The sequence below is a fragment of the Carassius carassius genome, chromosome 26, assembly GCF_963082965.1.
Source record: "Carassius carassius chromosome 26, fCarCar2.1, whole genome shotgun sequence".
NCBI lineage: Eukaryota > Metazoa > Chordata > Actinopteri > Cypriniformes > Cyprinidae > Carassius > Carassius carassius.
Window position 1 is genome coordinate 2987402 of NC_081780.1, and position 21862 is coordinate 3009263.

A 21862-nucleotide genomic window follows, 5' to 3' on the forward strand; every position below is an offset into this window, starting at 1 on the left:
CTTTGAATGGTCTCTTAAAATAATACACATTGCTAATCATAGTTAGCCCAGCGATAGGTTACATTAGAAAATAAGCCTTGACAAAATTCCCCAAACCACCCAAAAGTAATTCATATGGCCGTATGGCATACGGGTCAGGTAGCCTGCTTGTAAAAAAAAAAGCTGTCACTGTCCCGCAGAGTCAGGGACTGTACATATTCGGACAGTTCCGAACCTTCTTCTGCACCCATGTTTAATAAATCCCTTCTAAAACGTGATAGCTTACGCTTGTCAACATTGCGTCCGCGCCTCTTTTTGCCTCCAGCTAAGCCCCGCCCACCCGGAGACGTTGGAATGTTTACAAGCTTTTAAGGGGTCTATATGTGACATAAAATGTACAAGACTTGTAAAGCACCACCTGGTTTCACAAATGAAGCTTCTGAAACTGAGAGAACAGTAGTTTCAATTCTTACCTATGTTTTTCAGTCGTGTCCATTTGTTTGTGAGCATTTTACCCATCGTGTTATGGTCGTTTGATTGTATTTTTAATGTTTTTCTTAGCCTATAGAATATACTAAGAGTATCTTAAATGCACTTTTAAAATGAGTAAGATTACTTCTTCATGGTATTTACATACAGCTAAAATCTTCTGACAGACATTGGACTTTAGGCGGTGCATAGAGTTTGGTACTCTTGTCTTTATACGGTTTGTCAAGAGATAATGCCGAGTCGCCTTTAATTGGAGCAGCTTCACGTCAATCATACATTAGCGTTCTTTTATTGGACAGTAGGGCGCTTTAAACGTAACAGCCAATCTGATTGGTCGCCACACGGATTCCAACGGCATTGGATAGAAAAGTTAGCTTTTTTAAGACGAGTACGCGTAGTGTTTACAAACAGCGTAACAAAACAGAGAAAGCGCACATAATAATATTTGCTTGGAAATATCCGAAAGGTACCTGATTGTATCACAGTCCACAAACAGACCTCTGTAAAAAAAAAAAAAAAAAAATGCAACTCCCATCATTTCCCCGCCCCGAATTCCTGCTCGCCTGAGAACGAAGGGGCGACATTTCTCAAGGAAGCTGAGGGGAAAGTTTCGATAACACTGGCGACGGACGAGCAACTTAGACCCAACTTTGCGCTGACAGCACCAAATTCTCTCCGAATCGCGACCTGACGAGTGTTTTGACGGATACGCTGATAAATAGTCGTTTGTGGAGTTGATAAAGCGACGCTGCGCGTGGCCATTTACTACAGATCGAGGCATGGAAATAATGGATAGCGGGGAACCGTTTTTACAATGGGACAAAAATCTCAGCGAATTGTCCGAGCCCGGGGAAAACGACATTTTATACAGCACTGTAAGTTGGAATCTTCTTATAATTCTGTGGCACCATTGCCATCTTCACTTACACCCTCATAGCATTTGTTGATGTGTTGCAACTAGTGTCAGATCACCCACAATGTCTCTAAACCTCATAGTTTCCTACGTTTAGTCATATACAAGCTTTTAAATGACTTGGTCTAACACAGAGATAGACCAAGTCAGATTACTAATGTGCCTTTGGGTTCCACTTGGCTCCAAGGGATAAAGTTCAGATGGTGCAGTCATCCAGTGACTGTATCTTGCTTATGAAGTGCCACACAATGCAATGCAGATAAGTTTAGCCCGTTTGGATAAAGTCAGAATATGGTGCTCAAAGCCTTGAAGAGTTGCTGCAGGTTATGTAATAGGTTTGCGTTCCAACTTCTGCTCAAAGGGGCCTCTACTTGTTGCATAATTAGGGGGTTCACTGTTGGTGCATAAAGATCCATGTACTTTTTTTGTTTATTCAACATGAAGATTTTAGACTAAAATGTACATGAATGCATCAGGGAAAGTGTATTTTGGTCTCATGTTTGTAACCATTTTAAAACCTTATTTTTGTCTTACTCTAAATGACAAATCTTCACTGCATTTAGGCGTCTTTACACACGGAATGCTGCTCAGAGATGGAATGAATGCATTTACACAGATACAGATATAGCTCTATGCTTTGATAAAGGGCTTGAATGCTTTTTTTTTTAATGCAGCATTGCAAAACACAGCAGAACATGTTGAATCTTAAATTTATGATCCTCATAGATGAACGCGACTTCGAATTAAGTTAATTCTAGATGTTTGGTGCATTAGGAGACAAGCCAACATCCCAGTTAAATTAGCAGACAAGGTGCATAACGCCTTTCCAGACGACATCAAAGGAGGTGCAGCAGTTTGGTTTGTCAGGGCGGTAATGCACACTTGCAGGAGAACTGTATATGCTTTGTAAAGGTTGTGAAGGGTTCATATTCTCATTCACCTTTAGAACAGAACGGGGTCTTTGTTTTAGGGTCCCATCGGCCCCCTCTGAACACACACGCTCCCCCACCTCATGGGTTTGTATGTGCCGGTTCTCCTCACTTTTACTTTCGCTCCCCAGGGTTTGTTGACATGGAATTCCACACAACAATGCAAACTGTTCTCAGTTGGAGAGAATAGAGCTTGCTTTGTGAGTTCAGCCTGTTGCATATGTCTGTTATCGTTATGCATATTGCATGTGGGCTGTTTCCTTCTGCATTATAATTCTGCTGCACTGTCATAGCATGACCGTTGGCTTTCGAAATGGAATTTACATTCAAATTTTAAGGCATTAGGGTGAATAAGGGTAATATTTAACCAATAGATATCTTCATAGTTCCTCAGTTAATTCATTGCATTAAGAAATGTAACTTTTTTTTTTTTTGGTGCAACGTTTTCAGAAATTTTGTTTCAATATGCAAATGAGGCATTATATACTTAAATATTCACTAATATGCATACATTTCCAGAACAAAAACATGAACACTAATTTATATATATATATATATATATATATATATATATATATATATATATATATATATATATATATATATATATATATATAATATATTAGGGGTGTAACGGTTCACAAAATTCACGGTTTGGTTCGATACAATACACTGGTGTTACGGTTCGGTACATTTTAGATACAGCAAAAAGAAAAAGTTGGCAGATAAATTTCCTTGATTTTTAAAAAAATGTTTTATTTATTAAAACTAACAAAATATGTTTTTTTTTTTTTTTTTTTACATTGAACAATGATGGAGCTATTCTTTACCCATCTTCTATGGTGTTTTCTTAGCAGCATACTGTATAAAACAAAAACAGCTCCTTATAAAAAAAAAATGAAAATGTTATATTAGTTATGAACAAATACAAAGATTTAACTTTTTATATGGAACTCTATAACTCTTTATATTGAGTGTGTTTTTACTCAATTGGTTCTCTATAGGGCTTATGTTTTTTGGAACAAAGCAGGAATTACGGTCTGTCTGAAATGGGCTCGTGAATGAATATTGTAACGGGGCTCAATTTTATTAAGCATGTTCTTAAAACCTACGTTTTCCACTACAGAGTAAGGCGCTCGCTCACTCAGTACGCGCTGAAGGCTCGTTGCAAAATGGCTAATGCGTTTAACAGACCAGAAATAGAAGATCCTCCAATAACCAACAGGTCTGGTGTTTGGGTGCACTTTGGATTCCCTGTAAGCTATAATGGTGATGATAGAATTAATGGTAAATAGTAAGGTCTCATATCCGCGGCTATAACATAAATGTAGCCTACCAATCGCCGTGGTGATGTCTTTTGCCCTGTTTGAATCCGTTGGAAATGTCTGTCTAAATGCTGCGGGGATAGTTTGTTGCATGTATGTTTCTCCTTTTTTTTCGTCTTTTCCCAGATACTGACACACTAAGGTGATGTCGGCGTAAATGAGTTGACATGTTTCAATTATTCCCGCTGGTTTTTTTTTTTTTTTTTTTTTGTATTCCCGCTGGTGTAGCTACCCTAGATGCGACATATTGTTGTTGTTTTTATCCACCACTCTCTTGCCATCACCATTATAGCTTACAGGGAATCCAAAGTGCACCCAAACACCAGACCTGTTGGTTATTGGAGGATCTTCTATTTCTGGTCTGTTAAACGCATTGGCCATTTTGCAACGAGCCTTCAGCGTGTATTACTGAGTGAGCGAGCGCCTGCCGCCTGACTGAGTAGCCTAACATAAACATATAAGTTGGTGTTTTTTTCTTCTTCGGGGGTGTCAGGGGCGTTGCCTGTTACGTCGTTTGGGTTATTGGGCTACCTTGTTGAAAGCATATCATTATATTTCACAATTTTTTTTATTTTCAAATATAATTAATTAGTCCAACGAACCGTTCGGTCCATAATGCGTACCGCGTACCGAAACGAAAGCCTTGTACCGAACGGTTCAATACGAATTCACGTATCGTTACACCCCTAATATATATATATATATATATATATATATATATATATATATATATATATATATATATATATATATATATATATATATATAAAATCAGAAAATGCTGTCAACAGCTAGAAAGGAAAGTTTTAGCATGTTTTTAGGAATAAAAAGTTTAAAGTCAGACAAATGATATATGAACAAGCACCTCTGAATATAAATGGAAATAAAACTGAAAAGTTTGTGTGTAAGTGCTACTGAAGTGGAGATTTCTGGCTTGTGATTGAACACATGCAAATAGATAAAATTACATGAAAAATAAAGTGTATTTTGGATGTTTTCTTTCCACTGTAGTCTGAAACAACACATCAAAAGCCAAACAGTGCAAAATCTCAGTGTTTTTGCCTTAAGTGTCTTGATTTAATAAATATCTAGGAAGAACAATCTTATTTAAGGAATGCAAACATGCCCTTTTTAGGCCTAGTAATTGTCTTCTGTAACGAATGCGATTATGTCTTCATTTGTTGTCAGCTTTCTATTGGGAAGGGCTTGTATAGAGGGTGTGTGTTCGTACCTACCTGTAAAACAGGGTTTTTTGTCACTTACTCTTGAACTAAAGTCTCATGTGTCGTATTTCAGGAGGTTTGAAATAGTAAAAATAACCCAAGGCTCATTCTCTGCTTCAGGACGGAGGTTAAGGAGATGCTGAGGGGAGCAGTTGGGCCGTCATGCTCAGCATTTCTTAGTGCTGATAATCACAGCGACACGATTAGCCTGGAAAGCACATTATCTCATGCAGCCGGGCCTTGTGGCAGCCAGATGTACTTTCCAGAGCGAACATGAGGAAAGGCATGCGATTGTGCACTAACCTGTTTGTTAGTTGTTCATTTGTAGCCTTTCAGCTGTAATAGTTCATTGCTTATTTGCATATCTTCTGTATCAGAAGATCTCATTTGTCCCAGCTGATGGTTTATGATGTTATGATCAGCTGATAACACATTCAGGATCGTTTTTCAGGGAAGTGGGGTTACAAAGGAAGATCAGCCTGATCTATTGCTGATACACTGGTTATTATTACTCGTATTGAGTTTGGGTCATTTTGACTCTGAGAAGTTAATGTTGTCACATTGGACTAAATCTGAAAATGGGTTTCCAGTGAACTATACGGTTGGGTGATTTTATCAGTTTCTATTGTACTATGGTACAAAATAGAAATGTGTCAGAGTTTTTTTATACCGGTTAAACTGTACAACATCTGTATATTATATTTACACATGACAGCGATGGGGAAACATGGATTAATGTGAGAATACAGAAACTCAAGTCAAAGCATGGGTGTTTTTGCATTTATGCTAGACTTCTATTTGGTTTCTTATGCATTCAATTTTAAATGTTACTTAACATATTAATCAGCTTTTCCTTAAATTTCCTTTGTGGTTAAAAATTGTGATAAACTGGTATAAAATGACACATACTCTGACTGTGACCACACACACAATCAGTGATGTGAAACACTGCACTGACGAGGATATCTTAAGAAAATAAGTCGTCTGTCTCGACCTTAGGGGCCGTGTGTGACTGTAAACACAACACTGGTGTCTGGCTTCACATTTGTGCTTTTTTGACTTTGTATTTTTAAGGTCTTCTGGGACTGGAACAGACTGAAAGGTTTCAGTGGTCAAATTTACATAGTACATTTTGCTTTTTATAGGAAGTATATAGTCACACACGGCCCCTACGGTCCCCAGAGTATTTTCTTAAATAAGTTTTTAACAGTTTTTAAACAGGGTTTGTATAGTTATCTGAACTATAAATATAAAATTGAAATATATATAAAATTGAGTTTAACTTGATTCCCCCAAAAAACTAAAATGACTAAAAATGGAAAATATAGAAATAAAAATAATAAATAATAATGATACTAAAATACCCTTTTGATACTAAAGTTTTTCCATTATGATATAAATTAAAATAATAAATTATTATAAAAAAATGCAGCCAACAAGAAACCACCTAGCAAAAAACTAAAATAGCAAAACAAAAAAATAACTATTTAGACTGTGTGATGCTTCATATCAGGTCTGATTATCGACAGCATTCCGGTCCTGAAAATGTGTTTGGTGAGTGCATAGCATGTCAGGACAGCCTGATCTTGTGTCCCTGAGCTCTCTGACATTTTTCTAACATTTGTCACTCAGGAATCACGTGGTGTTCTGATGAGTGAGAGACCCTCTGTGCTCCGTGTGTTGTGCTTGAGCCTCTCTGCTCTCTGTGGGACGGGTGGACACAGACTTGGCCTGTTCTCCGAGAGGGCAGGGCTTACGTCCGTCGCTCTTGCAGGCTGTATCAGCCACACACATTCTTGCACTCTTGCTCTGAATGGATGGTTTGTATGAGCTGCAACTTGAGCCTGGACCTTTGCTGAGGGCGCACACATTCATTACTCATTACCACGTCCCAATTTATTCAACACCATCTTGTGGTTTAATTTGGTCTTATCTGCCCAGTCATTCTAAGAGCCCCTTGGAGGCTGATCTTTCTTTGATTCAAACCATGTATTTTGGTAGTGCAGAAGTTGTAATTGAGGTGCTGCGATGCAGTAAAGGGTTTTAGTTTTGGAAGTACAATGCATGAGAAACACTTTTTTTTCTGTGACAACACAGCCACTGAATTAGTTTTTATTTTTTCTGAGCTTTGACTTTGAAAGCCCTAATTTATATTTATATTTATATATATATATATATATATATATATATATATATATATATATATATATATAAAATATACACACACACACACTTTTTGCATATTATGTATTATTTTTATATAAAAAATTTAAATATTAAAATTATGTACAATATTTTATCTTTATTTTTTTAAGTTGATAAATTCATAAATAATATATGTTAATAAATAAGTAGATAATTATTTACATTTTAGTAACATTTTCAGTGTGCCACATTGGTATTTAAACAATTGTTTAATAGAGTCTTAGTACATTACTTTTTTTATAAATTAATCATGTAAAATTTATTTAGGGAAATCCAGTAAATTAAATACTTTTTCAAAAAAAAGTGCGTAATTTTATTTTTCTCTTCTTATTATTTGTGATGTGATACAAACAAACCAAACAATCAGATATTTTAATAAACAGTACGTCTGACTCAAAACAGTAAGACAAATATTATAAAACTGTTTTGGACACATTTCTCTCTGTATTGTTGTCATTTTAGATCCACGTTATTATTTAATAGTTTTCCACATAAATGTTTGTGCAAATGAATAGCATGTTATAACGGTATACATCCCTCATTTACAGCATTGCTGCTTGTGTATTGGGCATGCAGAGTGTCTTTCACTCCATTCAGTCCGAGGTTTCCTGTTCCTCCCCTGAAAGAGCAAACAGATTGGTGATCAAGTGATTACAGTCAATCCAGATTTGATTTATTTGTTATCCGCTGTCACTGCATGTTTACATCCAGCCTCCTTTAGGGTCACTATTGGCCAGATGTTGATTCCAGTGGAGCCGTTTCCTGAACCCCTGGAGCTCCAGAATCACCAAACACACTGCGGGGGGAAGGGAGGATGGGACGGTCCCAAATCTGCAGGATGTGTTCAGTCATGTTGTGAATTAGCAGCACAGTCAGTCACTATTAAACGGAAAGGAAAATGTGCTTTAGTTTACACACCCTCAGGCCATCCAAAATGACTTTTTTTTTCTTCTGTAGAACCGTAAAGACGATTTTTAGATCAAACCCTGGTCTTTGGTGATTCATACAATTCAAGTCAATAGCTACCATCACTTTGAGAATCAAAAAAGCATTTATAGGCAACATAAAATCAACCCCCTTACCTCCTTACAATGTATTGAGGTCTTAATATAATCGTGTACATGATAGCAAGGTTTATGAAATCAAACTGGTGAATTGTTTGTTTTAGCCAATTAATAGAATCAAACTGTCTGAATGAACCAGTTTGCAGGAAATGATAAGATTCCCCAGTTTATTATAATGTTGTAAATAATGTTCAGTTTCTTGTATAGACCAATCGTTTCAATTTATAATTTTGGGTTGGTTGCCTACTTTTTTGACTCTCAAGTGACTAGCGGCTGACTTGCATTTTATGTATCACCAAAGACCAGCGTTTCAGCTAAAAATCTTCTTTTACTATTCCACTGAAGAAAAAGTCGCCTACATCTCAAATGGCCTGAGGGTGAGTAAATTAAGAGCAAGTTTTAATTTTAGGGTGAACTGTCCCTTTAAGGCCTCTTTCAGTGAATTAAGCTGAAGATGACACAGATTTCATGCTCAGCAGTTGCACTCAAGCAGCTTGAGCAAGAACCAGGCCAATTCAAAACACTTGGAAAGTGACTCATGGAAAATGTGAAGGACTTGTGGTGGGATTTGTCTTGGCACAACTGAGATCTGCAAAGTGAACTTTAGGAAAGGGATACAAAACTTTTCCCAGACTGCTTTTGTCCCTCGCTTTCTGTCCAGATTGTCCACTCAACTAGGGCTACACGATAAATCGCATGATTAATCATGCAGCCCTACACTCAACAACTAAATGGGACTTTCACGATTTTAGTATCCATAAGCTCTTTGCTCTTTCCAAATCTTGAGCGTCTTGCAACAATTCATGGAATTACTCTAGTTTGTTGATTATATGTGAGCTGATTATTATTACTTTACCCTGCTTATTGATGTAGTTACTGGAAGTTGTACTGAAAACTGTTTTGAATCACAACAGCATTGCAGGCACACATTAAACTCTACACAAACGTCCTGTATGGCAGGTTAACTCTGTATTTGGGTCAAAGAGACCCTTGTAATCCAGCTTAATGTCACTTAGCATTGGCTCCTGTCCTGGAATACCACTACTTAGTAATGAGACATTTCTTTTACAACAGCATTAGAAGAGGTTCGTCAACCATGCTGGAATTGTTTCTGAGGACAAACATTCTGGCTTTCCTTAAGTCTACAGCACTCCAGTTCAAGACAAATAGATTTTTAGTGGCTAATATCAGTGAGTCAGATCCACAGATGTGTAAATTACAAGGTCCAGCTTCACCAGCGCTGATCTTTGTCTCCTGTGGGTTGGTCTTTCCTCGCATCTGTTTTGCTGCTTAAAGCATTGCGTCATCTGTGTCCACATTTGGCTTATAAACTTCCTCTTCCTGCATACACATTTACTGCATCTTGAGAAGATTGAAAAGTTACAGGCCGCTGTCTGAATCCACCAAGGCCGCTTCCAGCGTCTCTGTCATCACAACTCTCTGAGCCTCTGCAGCTCTAACTATCCGGATTCCCCAGCTGGGTAAAATCTCAGAAAGAGTCAAATTTCAGTACCCTGCCCCCAGTGAAACCATATGTACTATAAACCCATCCAAACTACGAACAAAGAAGCCTTCACTCTCAGAATCCACCCAGCTGGATGCAGGCGCTCGTATCTTATTCAGCAAACTCCAAAACTACTCATACTGTTTCACTAGTATGCAATATGTGTATAGTGAACAAAATAGTGGATTTTATATCAAATATTAAATGGGAAGATGTTTTTATGTAGTGATCATTTGAAAGCTATTGTTATAATTTTTTTATATTGCAAAAATGTTTAATTAACAATGTATTAAAAGCTATATTTTTCATTTAAAGTGTGTTTGTGTGTGTGTGTTTATATATGTGTGTGTATATATATATATATATGCGTGTGTGTGTGTGTGTGTGTGTGTGTGTGTGTGTGTGTGTGTGTGTGTGTGTGTATATATATATATATATATATATATATATATATGCGTGTGTGTGTGTGTGTGTGTATATATATATATGTGTGTGTGTATGTACATATATATATATATATATATATATATATATGTACATACACACACACACACATACACATACACATATATATATATTTATATGTATATGTACATCATATACACACAAATATGTATACAAAAATTGCCAAGAAATTTTGTATGATTTTACTTTTTTTATTATATATTTTCTACATTTTAAAAATGAAATTAAATATACTTTAATGCTGATATTGTGTTTTGTTTAGGCATGAAATCACACAAAGTATCCCAGAATCAATACTGACCATAATTTAAGAAATATATATATATTTTCGTAACTAAGACCGTTTCGTAGACTAAGACCAAACAATCTAATTTTCGAGATGATAACTGATGGTATGTAAGTGAAGTATACAGTATGCAGTGCATTTCTGTTCCATTGCAGTAAAGGAACTGATCCCAGACCAGGCACTTAAAAGTGATTATTTCCATCTTCAAACTGCAGGAAACCTCACATCTGTCCTCGGAGTGAACGCTGTCTTCTGTTCCTCTCAGAGAGAGCAGTCGACACCCTGCAATTTCCAGCAATCATCATAATCATCTCATCACACACTCAAGAGTGTCAGATGTAATTGCATATCAGCCGTGACTGATGCAGAAACGACATAATAATACAGTGGCTTCATACGGCCATAATCATGTGTGAATTCATACAGAAATGACTGGTGCAAATGCATCCAGGACATGACAACTATGACATGTCATGTCACACAACTTGAGGGCTTCACCCTCTCCTGACCTGATTTGAACTGCTGCTATTTCTCTTCTCCGTTCAACATGAAGCGTTCACCTTAAGTGGCCTTGGAAATGCTTGCATTTTAATTATATGGTTTTGGGCCGAAGAAGACATTCCAGAAAAGCAGTTCTTTGCCAAATAAGAAGTTTAAGTGAGTTCAGAAGAGAACACACTCGATGTGTGTTTTTGGTGGATGGCCGGCCCTGTAGAAACATCTGTGACCTGCATGCTTACTCTCCAGACGTTTTCTCATCATGGTGGGCGCAGACAGAGCTGCTGTTGAGTAACAAAAGTGGAAAATGTAGGGCAAGGCATTCCAGAGCGACTTTGTCACTTGCACTTCAAATGGTTTCTCTCTCCTTGTTGCCTTATGTATAGGTTTAACTGTCGTCTTTCTTGTCTTTCTCTCTCTGTTTTTTGACTTGGTTGACCTCTGAGTCAGTCTGTAATTGATCCCATATGCTGGCTTCTCTCCATTTTTAGCCCAGACTCCAATTTTTTCCCTCCTAGTTTGCTCAGCTTGGTCTTTTTTAACTCCTCTTTGCCGAAACTTTGTGAGCTACCTAGACTGCATTGCTGTTGGTCAACGTGACCAGTTAAACCCGTAGCCAAATCGGTGTGTATTGAAATGACTAGATCTTGCCTGTGAAGATTCGCTGAACAACAGTAAATGTAACTGTATCTTAAGGCAGCATTGTGTATTTTGTGGAGAATGCAATCCTATAATTCAAGTCTTTTTTTATGATAAATTGAACAGAATCGAGTAAGTTTATGCTTAAAACAGGAACAATCATCAAGGAGAAGGGGTTGAAAAGCCCATTGGTGGATTTTTGTTGTTGTTTTAGGTGTAAACTTGCTCCAATTTGATCAATTTCACAGAAAATATGACCTATTATCATATATTTTGATTTAGAAATCTTTTAACAAAAGATTTAATTAATTGGTCTTAAAATGGTGTTTAAAAATCTTACATTGGCTTTCATAAAACCTGCTGAAACCTTGGAGATAAATGTTGATTTTAAGTTTTTTTTTTGTGAATATTTTAAGTAGCCTCAGACTTGTTTTTTCCCACTATGAACTGAGCCCTCAAATGACATAATGTTGACAGACCGTTCTGTTTATATTTAGTGTGAGCCAAGCTGATCTGCTAAATGGCCTTGAAAGAGTAAAGTGTGCCGTGATAAGACATTTTCATAGTGAAAATGTCTTATCACGGCACATTTTCTAACATCTCTAGACCGTACCCTGCCGTACCCCTTTCACATTTTCTAACATCTCTAGACCGTACCCTGCTGGCTGTGCAGATGAACAGATGCACACACAGTTGTTTGAATGTCTGTGTTGCATGAACCCTCTTCCTGTGGATGAGGCATCTCTGACTCATCTGTGCAGATGGAGACGAGTCCGTTGTGACAGAGCAGTTTTAAATAAATTATATTTTTATGTACATTTTCTATGTTGTACAGTAAATACCATTTTTAAAAAAATTGTTTAAAAGTGTGGTGTTTTTTTGTCTATATAAATGAAATGCTCACCAAGGGTGCATTTTTTTGATTAAACAGAGTAAAAACAATAATATTGTGAAATATTATTACAAATTAAAATAACTATTTTGTATTTGAATATATTTTAAAACGCAATTAATTCCTGGGATGCAAAGCTGTATTTTCAGATTTAATTATTGTTTAAATTAAATTGCTTAAATTTTCTTAAATAACAAAATAAATAAATTATTTAAATGATTAAAATAGCTTAAATAGTTTAAGGTGACTGTTTAAAGCTAAATTCAATCATTTCTTTACATTTCTTTGTGTTTTGGGCAAGTACACATGGACTAAGTGTGATCTGGAATAAATGCACATCAGTCAAATGGGCTTTATTGACAAATTGACCCAATCATGATGATTCAAAACCCTGTTTACGATAACGAGTCAAAGATGCTGTAGACTGAGCTCAACATGTTGAATTCAGAACATTCCTCTAAACAGCACCTGAGGAGAAGAGCTGAGGAAACCTGCTGACCTGAGTCAGTCTTTGAGAGATGAAATCAATGTCTGGAAGCGTCTCAGCCTGTCCAAACCTGTTCGAGGCGCAGGAGACCTTCTTAAGAAGGGCTGGGGGGTTGGAACGCACCCATAGGAATGCCAAGGAGTGGGGAGACAGCTGTCTGTGGGTTTTGGCCCTGAATCAAACCTTCTCCCCGGGCTAGGAACGAGCCATCTGATTGGATGAGAGAGAGTGTGATGCGCTCTGATTGGTGGAGTGGGTTACCCTGTGGGCACTTGCTATCATGTTTAGTCTGTTCCTCTAGTCTAGGGTATGATATCTGATCTTCAAAGAAATGTGCTGATGTTTTACAGTCTGCAATTAAGGTGTGTTTAACTAGCTGTGGTTTAATGAGCACTTGATATTAGCTCTGAAGTCACAGCTTGATCCTAGACCTTAAACCTCTCAGCCAAAGGTAAAACACTAGTTAGACTGCATTATTGCACTTAAAGGAAATATTATGATTAATATATCGGAGTGAATGGAGTACAGTAAATAAGCTACAGTCACCTGATCGTTGTCATAAACAAGGACACTCTTGAATCATCATGATTGGGTGCATCATCACAACTCAAAAAAAGTACATGACCGTGAAATATATTTTTTGGTTTTAAATAAATGAAATATTTACATTGATAACATACAATTTAATTTATTTTTATTTAAGAAGAAAATTACATGTGCCTACTCATAAATAAAAGGGGATGAAATATTGATTTTAGTTTGAAATGTTTAAATGAAAACATCAAATGTCATTTAAACAGTAGTTTAACATAATACTGGTAATTAATTTAATAATATATAATTCAGTAATATTTTAATTATTCAATTAAATAATTTGTTTTTGATATTTGAGGAAAAAAGAGAAAAAAAAATTACTTATCTCAAAAACTAAAGAATGGTTTTAATTTTTTTAAAATATTTAAAATAATAATCTTTTGTTATAAATAAAATAAAAATAAAATAATTATAACAGTATTTAAATTCATTAAATGTATTTAATGATAATTCATTGAAATATTTATTTATGGAGAAGAAGAAAAAACGTATTACATATATGCTGACCCATGAATAAGAAAATAAATATATATTGGACATTAAATAATATAGATTGTGAATCATTTAATTTTAAAAGCCTAACTCTCACATTCGTGTGGTTCCTGTGCAGCACTTCACCGAGCTGCTGGATGATCTATCCCAAGAGGCTTTGCTGGGTCAGTTGTTAAGTGACCCGTTCCTTTCCGGCCGTGGAGATGCTATGGACACGGAGGAGGATCTGACCCCTGCGTCTCCAGTGCCGCCGCACATTCAAGCCGAGCACAGTTACTCTCTGTGCGGAGACTCGCGCCCACAGTCGCCCCTGTCCCATCTGCCCGGGGAGCCGGACAGCGACGCCGGTAATACTCGGCCAGAATCTGCTTCCAGTTTGTTGACAGAAGTCAAAATCCATCTCTAAATGCAATTTGATGTGTGTTCTAGGTGACACAGACAATGACGAGTGGCCCATGGAGCAGGAGGATAAAGGGCTGAAGATGGAGCCTCTGCTGCTGCCCACCCTGACCCTCACTCCGACCCCCGAGGGTCCTGCCTATGAACCTGTGACTGACGCCTTGCTGACCCCTCCGGCCGCTCCGGTCAGACTGCTCGCTCACACACACACACACACACACACACACACAGTCAGTGGGGTTTTATTGAAGTGCTGGTGTCTGCTCGTATCTGCAGGTGAAGGAGGACAGCGAGAGTCTCAGCCCTCAGATTAAACTGGAGCCACACGAGGTGGATCAGTTCTTAAACCTCTCACCCAAAGGTAAAACAGTGGCTCTGACATTTTTGGGTTATTGCACAAAAAATAAAGATATCGGAGCGCATTAAGGATTACAGTAAATAACATACAGTCACCTGGTCATTATCATAAACAGTTCATGCACTTTATTCATTCTGAATGGGTTTATTTTTCAATAATGACCAGATTGTACATTATTACACACAAAATAAATAAATGTGCTTAAATGATTGTTTTTTTTTATTATTTTTTTTTTATAAATAATAAAATTATTAAAATGTAATAATCTAAATATTTGAATTTAAATCATTTAATAATTCATTTTATTTATTTGAAAAGAAAAAGATTTAATGCATTACATTACTTTTGTGCTTAATTTAATGCAATATTAATTTAAGAAAATTACTTATTAAAAAAAAAAACTTTGTTTTTCAAACATTTAATTAGAATAATTTTTTTTTTCAGGTACATGTATAAAAAGTATTTTTCATCTTAACTAAATTATTTAAATGAATAACATACTGTTTAAATTTAAATTCTATTTCGATTAAAATTACTTTCAACTAAATCAGTATTTCATGTCTATTTTAATTTAAGCTATTTAATTATTTAAAACAGTAATTTAATATCAGATATTAAAAATATTTAGTCATTTTAATATCTGCTAAATCATTTAGTCATTTTAATATTTAAGAAAAGACTACATAATTACAAAAAAAGGGTGATTTTGCTTTTAAATAATTAAATTTTATTGTCATTTCAGTAACATAAACATCTAATATATATATGTATTATATGATATTTATTACTTTTATTACTATTTGAGAAGATAAATAGTTCAGAGTAATAGAAGAGATATGAAGCTATGTAGAAAAGAAATCTATTACAAATATTTGGCCTCAGAATGCTGTGATTTGAAGCATCAGAATTGGATGTGTGATGTTCTTGATCAGGCCTGGAGTCTCTGCAGATGCCTCCCACTCCTCCCAGCTCTCACGGCAGCGACTCGGAGGGCAGTCAGAGTCCCGTTCACCCCTGTGCCCCCGCCAGCCCCACACAGACCCCCGCTGTCCTCAAGGTGGCGCCAAGAGCCCCGTCTTCCCTCTCCAGCTCTCCTCTGCTGACCGCACCTCATGTGAGTACAGAGGCATGTTGTTCACTAACAGATGTGTTGTGTTTTTTTAACCTCCTCTGGTCTGATCTGACAGAAACTACAGGGCTCCGGGCCTCTCCTGCTGACGGAGGAGGAGAAGCGCACGCTCATCGCTGAGGGATATCCCGTGCCCACCAAGCTGCCCCTGTCCAAAGCTGAGGAGAAAGCACTGAAGAAGATCCGCAGAAAGATCAAGAACAAGGTCAGTCACGTAAAGCTGTAAAACACTGATGCATTCTTCAAATCTGAGTGCTAAGATTCATATCAAACACACCCATGACTTCCAGATTTCAGCACAAGAGAGCCGCAGGAAAAAGAAAGAGTACATGGATGCTTTGGAGAAGAAGTAAGTCTGCTAAATATTCATCAGATTTAATTAGCATACATAAATGTAACATTTATGAAAAATAAATAAGCTTTTTCCACTCGAGTTCTCAGAGGTGTTGCAAATTTTAAGATCAAGTTGTTCAAGCGTAAAAGACTTACTGATGCTTAAAAGTATGTTTATTGTTGTGAATAATTCATAGCTGCTCCTTTTTTTAAATCTTGATTAAAATATAGTAACTTGCTCCACTTCTGAAACCTTTCCAGGTTTTTTTTTTACATTAAATATTTTTTCACCTAGAATTAAGTCAAATTATCAAAGAAAATACACATATACATACATACATACACGCACACACACACACACACACACACACACACGTGTGTGTGTATGCATGTAATTTATTTATTTATTTAGATATATACTTAAAATATAATTAAATTCTTAAAATATTAAATATTATTATTATTATAGTGTATAACATTAAAACTAGGTAATTTTTTAAATAAATGTATGTATATATATATATGAAAGTAAAATGGGTTGCAAATCAAGTTTCAAATTCATGTTGCAAAAATTTATAAATGAAATATTTAAAAAAAAAAATTCATTTAGAAATAAGTGACATCATGGAAGTCAAATGGGTTGCAAATCCAGTTTCATGTTAAATAAATGTATAAGTGCAATATTTTTAATATCTGTATGTGACATTGCAAGTACCTCTCCATCCACAGGGTGGAGACCTGCTCCAGCGAGAACAGTGAGTTACGCAGGAAAGTCGAAACACTGGAGTGCACCAACAAGTAAGAGCCTCGACCCTTCTTTCCAGTTACCTGCAGTACACTCTACAGCCATCATTAGCTCATGTTTGGATCTCACACTTTCTGTTGCAGGCTGAGTTTTAATTTTGAGTCATGAATGATAGATGCTATGTAAACAGTGCTGTATTGATTGTGTGGCAGGTCTCTGCTGCAGCAGCTGCACTCACTGCAGGCGGCGGTGGCAGGAAAGGTCCCGCGGTCCTGCAGGGTGACGGGCACCCAGACCTCCACATGCCTCATGGTGAGCGCTCTCTCTCTGTGTGTGTGTGTGTGTGTGTGTGTGTGTGTGTGTGTGTGTGTGTGTGTGTGTGTGTGTGTGTGTGTGTGTGTGTGAGAATGAGCACTAACAGAAGCACTGCTGTATGTGTGCAGGTGGTGGTTCTGTGTTTTTCCGTATTCTTGGGGAGTTTCTACCAAGGCCTGAGCCCCTGTTCCTCCATCACCAAAACAGAGCTGAGCAGAGAGATCTCCATACAGGACTCGTACACCACTACAGGTATGCATGCTGGGATAGCAGTGCAAAAATATACAGAGACACGCAACTTCTAATTAGATATGATATGCATTTGCTGTGTAATTATACATACATTTGTACATATTAAAATATATATTTTAAAATAATATAATATCTAAATAATTATATGTGTATATAATATATGATCACTTTACACAAACATATATATAGATGTATAGATAGACAGTTTTTAAATTTATATTGTTAAAATATATTAGTAATAATATGTTTAATTTATAAATTAAGTTTTCTATTTATATCTTATGTGTGTGCATATATATATAAATTAATTATTTGTACTATATTCATATATATTTGTAAACAAATATATAAAAATAAACTATATTTAATTATCTATTTAAAATTAAATTCATATTTGTCTTTATATGTAAGGTTTGTATGTGTACATTTTGTATATATATTTGCATATAATATAAGTAAATAATTATTAGTTTTACATGTACATTTTTACTTGTATTATATTAGTATTACATGCAAAGTCTTAATAAGTATTATAACACATCAACATTTTTCCAAGTAAATATGTTTCTAAAAGTACTTTACTTTTCTTCCCTGTGTCATTGCATTTCACTACACAGAACTTAATTTCTGAGCTTTGGTCTTTTGTTTTCTTTGTATGTATGGATTCATTGGGTTGTTACGGACGTCTGGTGAAAATTTCATGCCAGCAGCACTTTTAGAAAAAAAAAAATTCTGGGAAAAATGGTGATATGTTCAATACTTATTTTACCCGCTGTATTTTCCAGTTACTGGTTTAATAAATGTTACTGTTGCATGATATAACAATCTGTCACACATATTCAGCAGTCGGTCTTCATCTTCATCAGTTGTGTGAGGATGTTTATGTGTTGATTAAAGTGTGGATGTAGTATTAATGCAGAGGTACTAGAGCGTTTTCACTCGTGTCTGTTGCAGTCCCTGCTGTATTTTGCTCATTATTCTCGGTCTCTTGTTGACTAATAAATGGAGGAACGGCTGGATTTGGATCCATTTTAGTGGTCTGCGCCTCACTCTTGAGCTGCTGAGAGTCTTTATCAGTGCTGGAGTGGGCCAGTAATTATCATGCCTTTAAAAGCAGAGCGAACGCTTAATCATCGCTGATCTCTGGTCCGCCCGCATCACGTTTCTCCCACGCGCACCATTCAGTCAATGCACCGCTTCAACAAAACACTACTGTACTAATAAAAGAGCTGTTTACACCTGATATTAATATCCATCTCATGCGATACCGTCACAAATGCTCAGCCGAGACATCTGCTCGTATCTGCTGGCAAGAAAGAAAACGGTTGACCTGCAAGCCTTTTAGGGTATAAATTATAATTCATTATTAAAATATTAGATATTGAAAAAGTCCTACAATTATTATGATCAGTAAAATTAAAAGTATATAAATGAATGAAATTTGTTTTAAAAAATATTTGTTATTTTTATGGCTTTCTTTTTAGATTTACAAAACCTAAAAAATAAAATAAAAAAAATCACAACAAACAAAACACAAACAAGGAACAGATACTTTTAAATATTACAAGTTAAATATATACTTTAAATATCTTATATATCTAAAATATCTGAAGAATTATTTTTATTAAATACATTATTTATTTCACAATTTATTTGTATTACATTTTACATTGAGATGTTTAAATATAAATAAAAAAGATACTTTAATATAAATTATTAATTTATTAATAAACACACACACACATACAATTACTTATTAATTACATATATTATAAGATAAATAAAATATCTAAATTATGAGTGTGTGGATATGATCTAGTATGTGATTGTGTATGGTGATTTATGTAATGTAATTAATTAAAATATTAGATAAATATTTTACACAACACACAATAAATCAAATTTTTTATATAATATTTTATAATAAATACAATAGTAAATATATATATATATATATATATACATACATACATACATACCTACAGATCTTCACCATTTGCATCTGTTTCATTAATAAAAAACAGTAAGAAAAGCCCTTCAGTGTGATGTTTGTTCATTTCCCCAGTGAGGTCCCGGAACCTGTTGTCCATTCCAGAGCACGGGGGTCTGGACGAGCCTTATCCCGTCGGGCTGGGTGGAGATTATCCCGATTGGGACCGTCAGGCCGATGTAATGGCAGCTTGGCGTTTAGAACAGCAGCACAAACAGGAGCAGGCGGAGCTTCGTGAAGCAGAGCCCCGCCCACTTATTCAAAACACCAATGAAACACAAGGACAGAAGGCCATTCTAATAGACCTGCACACACACAGGTAACGACCGTCCTTCTGAGGCTGCTTCGATTTAAAGATTGGTTTGATAACACATGGATGCTGAACCCTGGGTTTTGTTTTGGCAGGTCAGATCAGTGGTCAAACGAGACGGCTAAAGTCTTACAGTTGGAGAGGACCTGAGATCCCTGCAGCGGCGGGCCATAGGCTTCATATTTATAGTACTGTTTTACTTAGATATCCTTTTTTTTTTAAATAAACACAACAACTCAAAAATGTATTTTTATTCCATTCCAGCAGTATATCAAATTTTGCTACTCATGTACACTGTTATCTTTTTTTATGTTTTGAATTTGTGTTTTAATATTCTTTCTTTTCCCTTTTTCGCCTATTTGCCTCATGCTAATGAGATTATGTGTAGTAATATATTGCATTTGCATCTGTTTCCATTTTCACATGACAACGATGTAGCATGTCAATCAAAATACAGTTCCAAAGATTAAAAAAAAATAGTGCAAAGATTAAAACTGTATTAAGATTATAGACTAAAAGCTCTGTTTGCAGTTTTAAGATGACGAATTTCCAAAGCATTTGTCTGAATATGTAAATATTTGCAGTATCCTGTATTGTAAGTGAGATGGGAGAGATATGAATTGATGTGATTGATATCAGTGGAGATGTGGGACAATATGGGCTTGACATGAAAAGGACGGATGCTCTCTGTCCCTGAAGTCCCTCGTATGACGTTGCCCTCTTCATTAAGGACAGATGGCCCTTTTTGTCCTCATCTGGCCACCATCCAACCCCTGTCTGCACTCTTGAGGGAGTAAAAGACGCTCGGTGACAAGTCTAGCGATATGAACAGTTGTGACGACCCGAGTCCCGAGCGATTTGCGACTCACTTGCACTGCGTCCTTGTAGAATTGATCTGTTATTTATTATTTTTAGCATGCCTGCCATCCCTTTATCCTGGAATCAAGAGCATTTCGAAGGAGATGGTTTTGTCGTGATGTGATGCATTCAGATGCAAACATTTGTCACGCAACATCCGTGTCGGAAATGGTGTGCGTTTCTTATGGATTTGGCATAACGTCTTAACTATATTACGCTTTCATTGCATCACAATGCAATCTCTGGCTCTTCCTGAAATCACTGTGCATTGTTTATGTCCTGTTTTTTCTGTGAGCAAATAAATATTTTCCTTAGTAAAAGCATTATAAATCAGGCGTCTGAGCCGTTGTTTTGCTGTGTATACATTTTAGCTTTCTCTATATTAAATGACAAAATTAGCATGATTTAAATTTGTTTGTCTTACTAGGATGTTAAGTAATGTTTTATGTCATCTAGTTGCTTGACTAATAATTATTTTCATTACTGCATTGTAATTTTCCAGCCTCTCAGGAGGTTTTATGCAAAGCATAAAATAGGTGTTTTCTCCACATCAGAGAGCTCAGATGATGCACTTCAGACATTAAATCACATTAGCCAAATTGTGTTAGAAGAAAAATGCATGTAGTCTCTAGACTTTCATGACTTCTTGGAAAAATGATATGTTAACCCTTGGATAAATGTGCTGTTGTGGACATTTGAGGTGATTCTTTAATTCTGACAATATATTTACGATATTTTGGGAAAATGCATTTGTTCTAGTTTGATAAAAGATTAAATGTGCTATTTTTTATTATTTTCCTTATTTTTAAAAGGACGTGCTAGGATGTCCTCTGAAAAGAGTAATATATTTACATTTTAATATATAAACATTTTAAGTTAATTTATTGCTCACCCAAATGTTTCTCTAACAAGTGGAAAAAATATTTTTTTCTGCTCTCAATTATCAACAATTGCCATTATCAGTATCAAAATGCACATTAATTGCACATACTATTTTTTTTTTTTTTTTTTGGAAAGACACTTTTTTTTTTTTTTTTTTTTTGCAGTCTACACGAGTAAAAAGTGAAACATAAAGAAAGGCACTGAACTAACAAATATATGATTTAATGTGATCATTTTATATTAACATTGACATCCATGGCTTTTCTGACAAATGAAATACTGGGGGTGTGGCCAAATTATATCAATA

At 35.8% G+C, this 21862-nt stretch overlaps 1 protein-coding gene across 1 annotated transcript; it reads left to right on the plus strand.

Annotated features, from left to right (window-relative positions):
* The first annotated feature begins 872 nt into the window (after window positions 1-872).
* On the plus strand, window positions 873-21003 carry LOC132105508 (cyclic AMP-responsive element-binding protein 3-like protein 2). The gene is made up of 12 exons (XM_059510664.1): window positions 873-1343; window positions 14103-14331; window positions 14414-14568; window positions 14660-14744; window positions 15674-15855; window positions 15929-16075; window positions 16161-16219; window positions 16933-17001; window positions 17161-17260; window positions 17392-17515; window positions 19581-19824; window positions 19911-21003. The coding sequence occupies exons 1-12, from the start codon at window positions 1248-1250 to the stop codon at window positions 19963-19965; spliced, it is 1545 nt and encodes a 514-aa protein (XP_059366647.1). The 5' UTR covers window positions 873-1247; the 3' UTR covers window positions 19966-21003.
* Window positions 21004-21862: the final 859 nt, after the last annotated feature.

Excerpts from the sequence above, each read along its gene's own strand:
- LOC132105508 (XM_059510664.1), top strand. The coding sequence starts at position 1,248 with ATGGAAATAATGGATAGCGGGGAACCGTTTTTACAATGGGACAAAAAT. Across the intron at positions 14,569-14,659 it reads TGACCCCTCCGGCCGCTCCG|GTGAAGGAGGACAGCGAGAG; the intron begins GTCAGACTGCTC and ends TCGTATCTGCAG. Across the intron at positions 17,516-19,580 it reads GGACTCGTACACCACTACAG|TGAGGTCCCGGAACCTGTTG; the intron begins GTATGCATGCTG and ends TCATTTCCCCAG.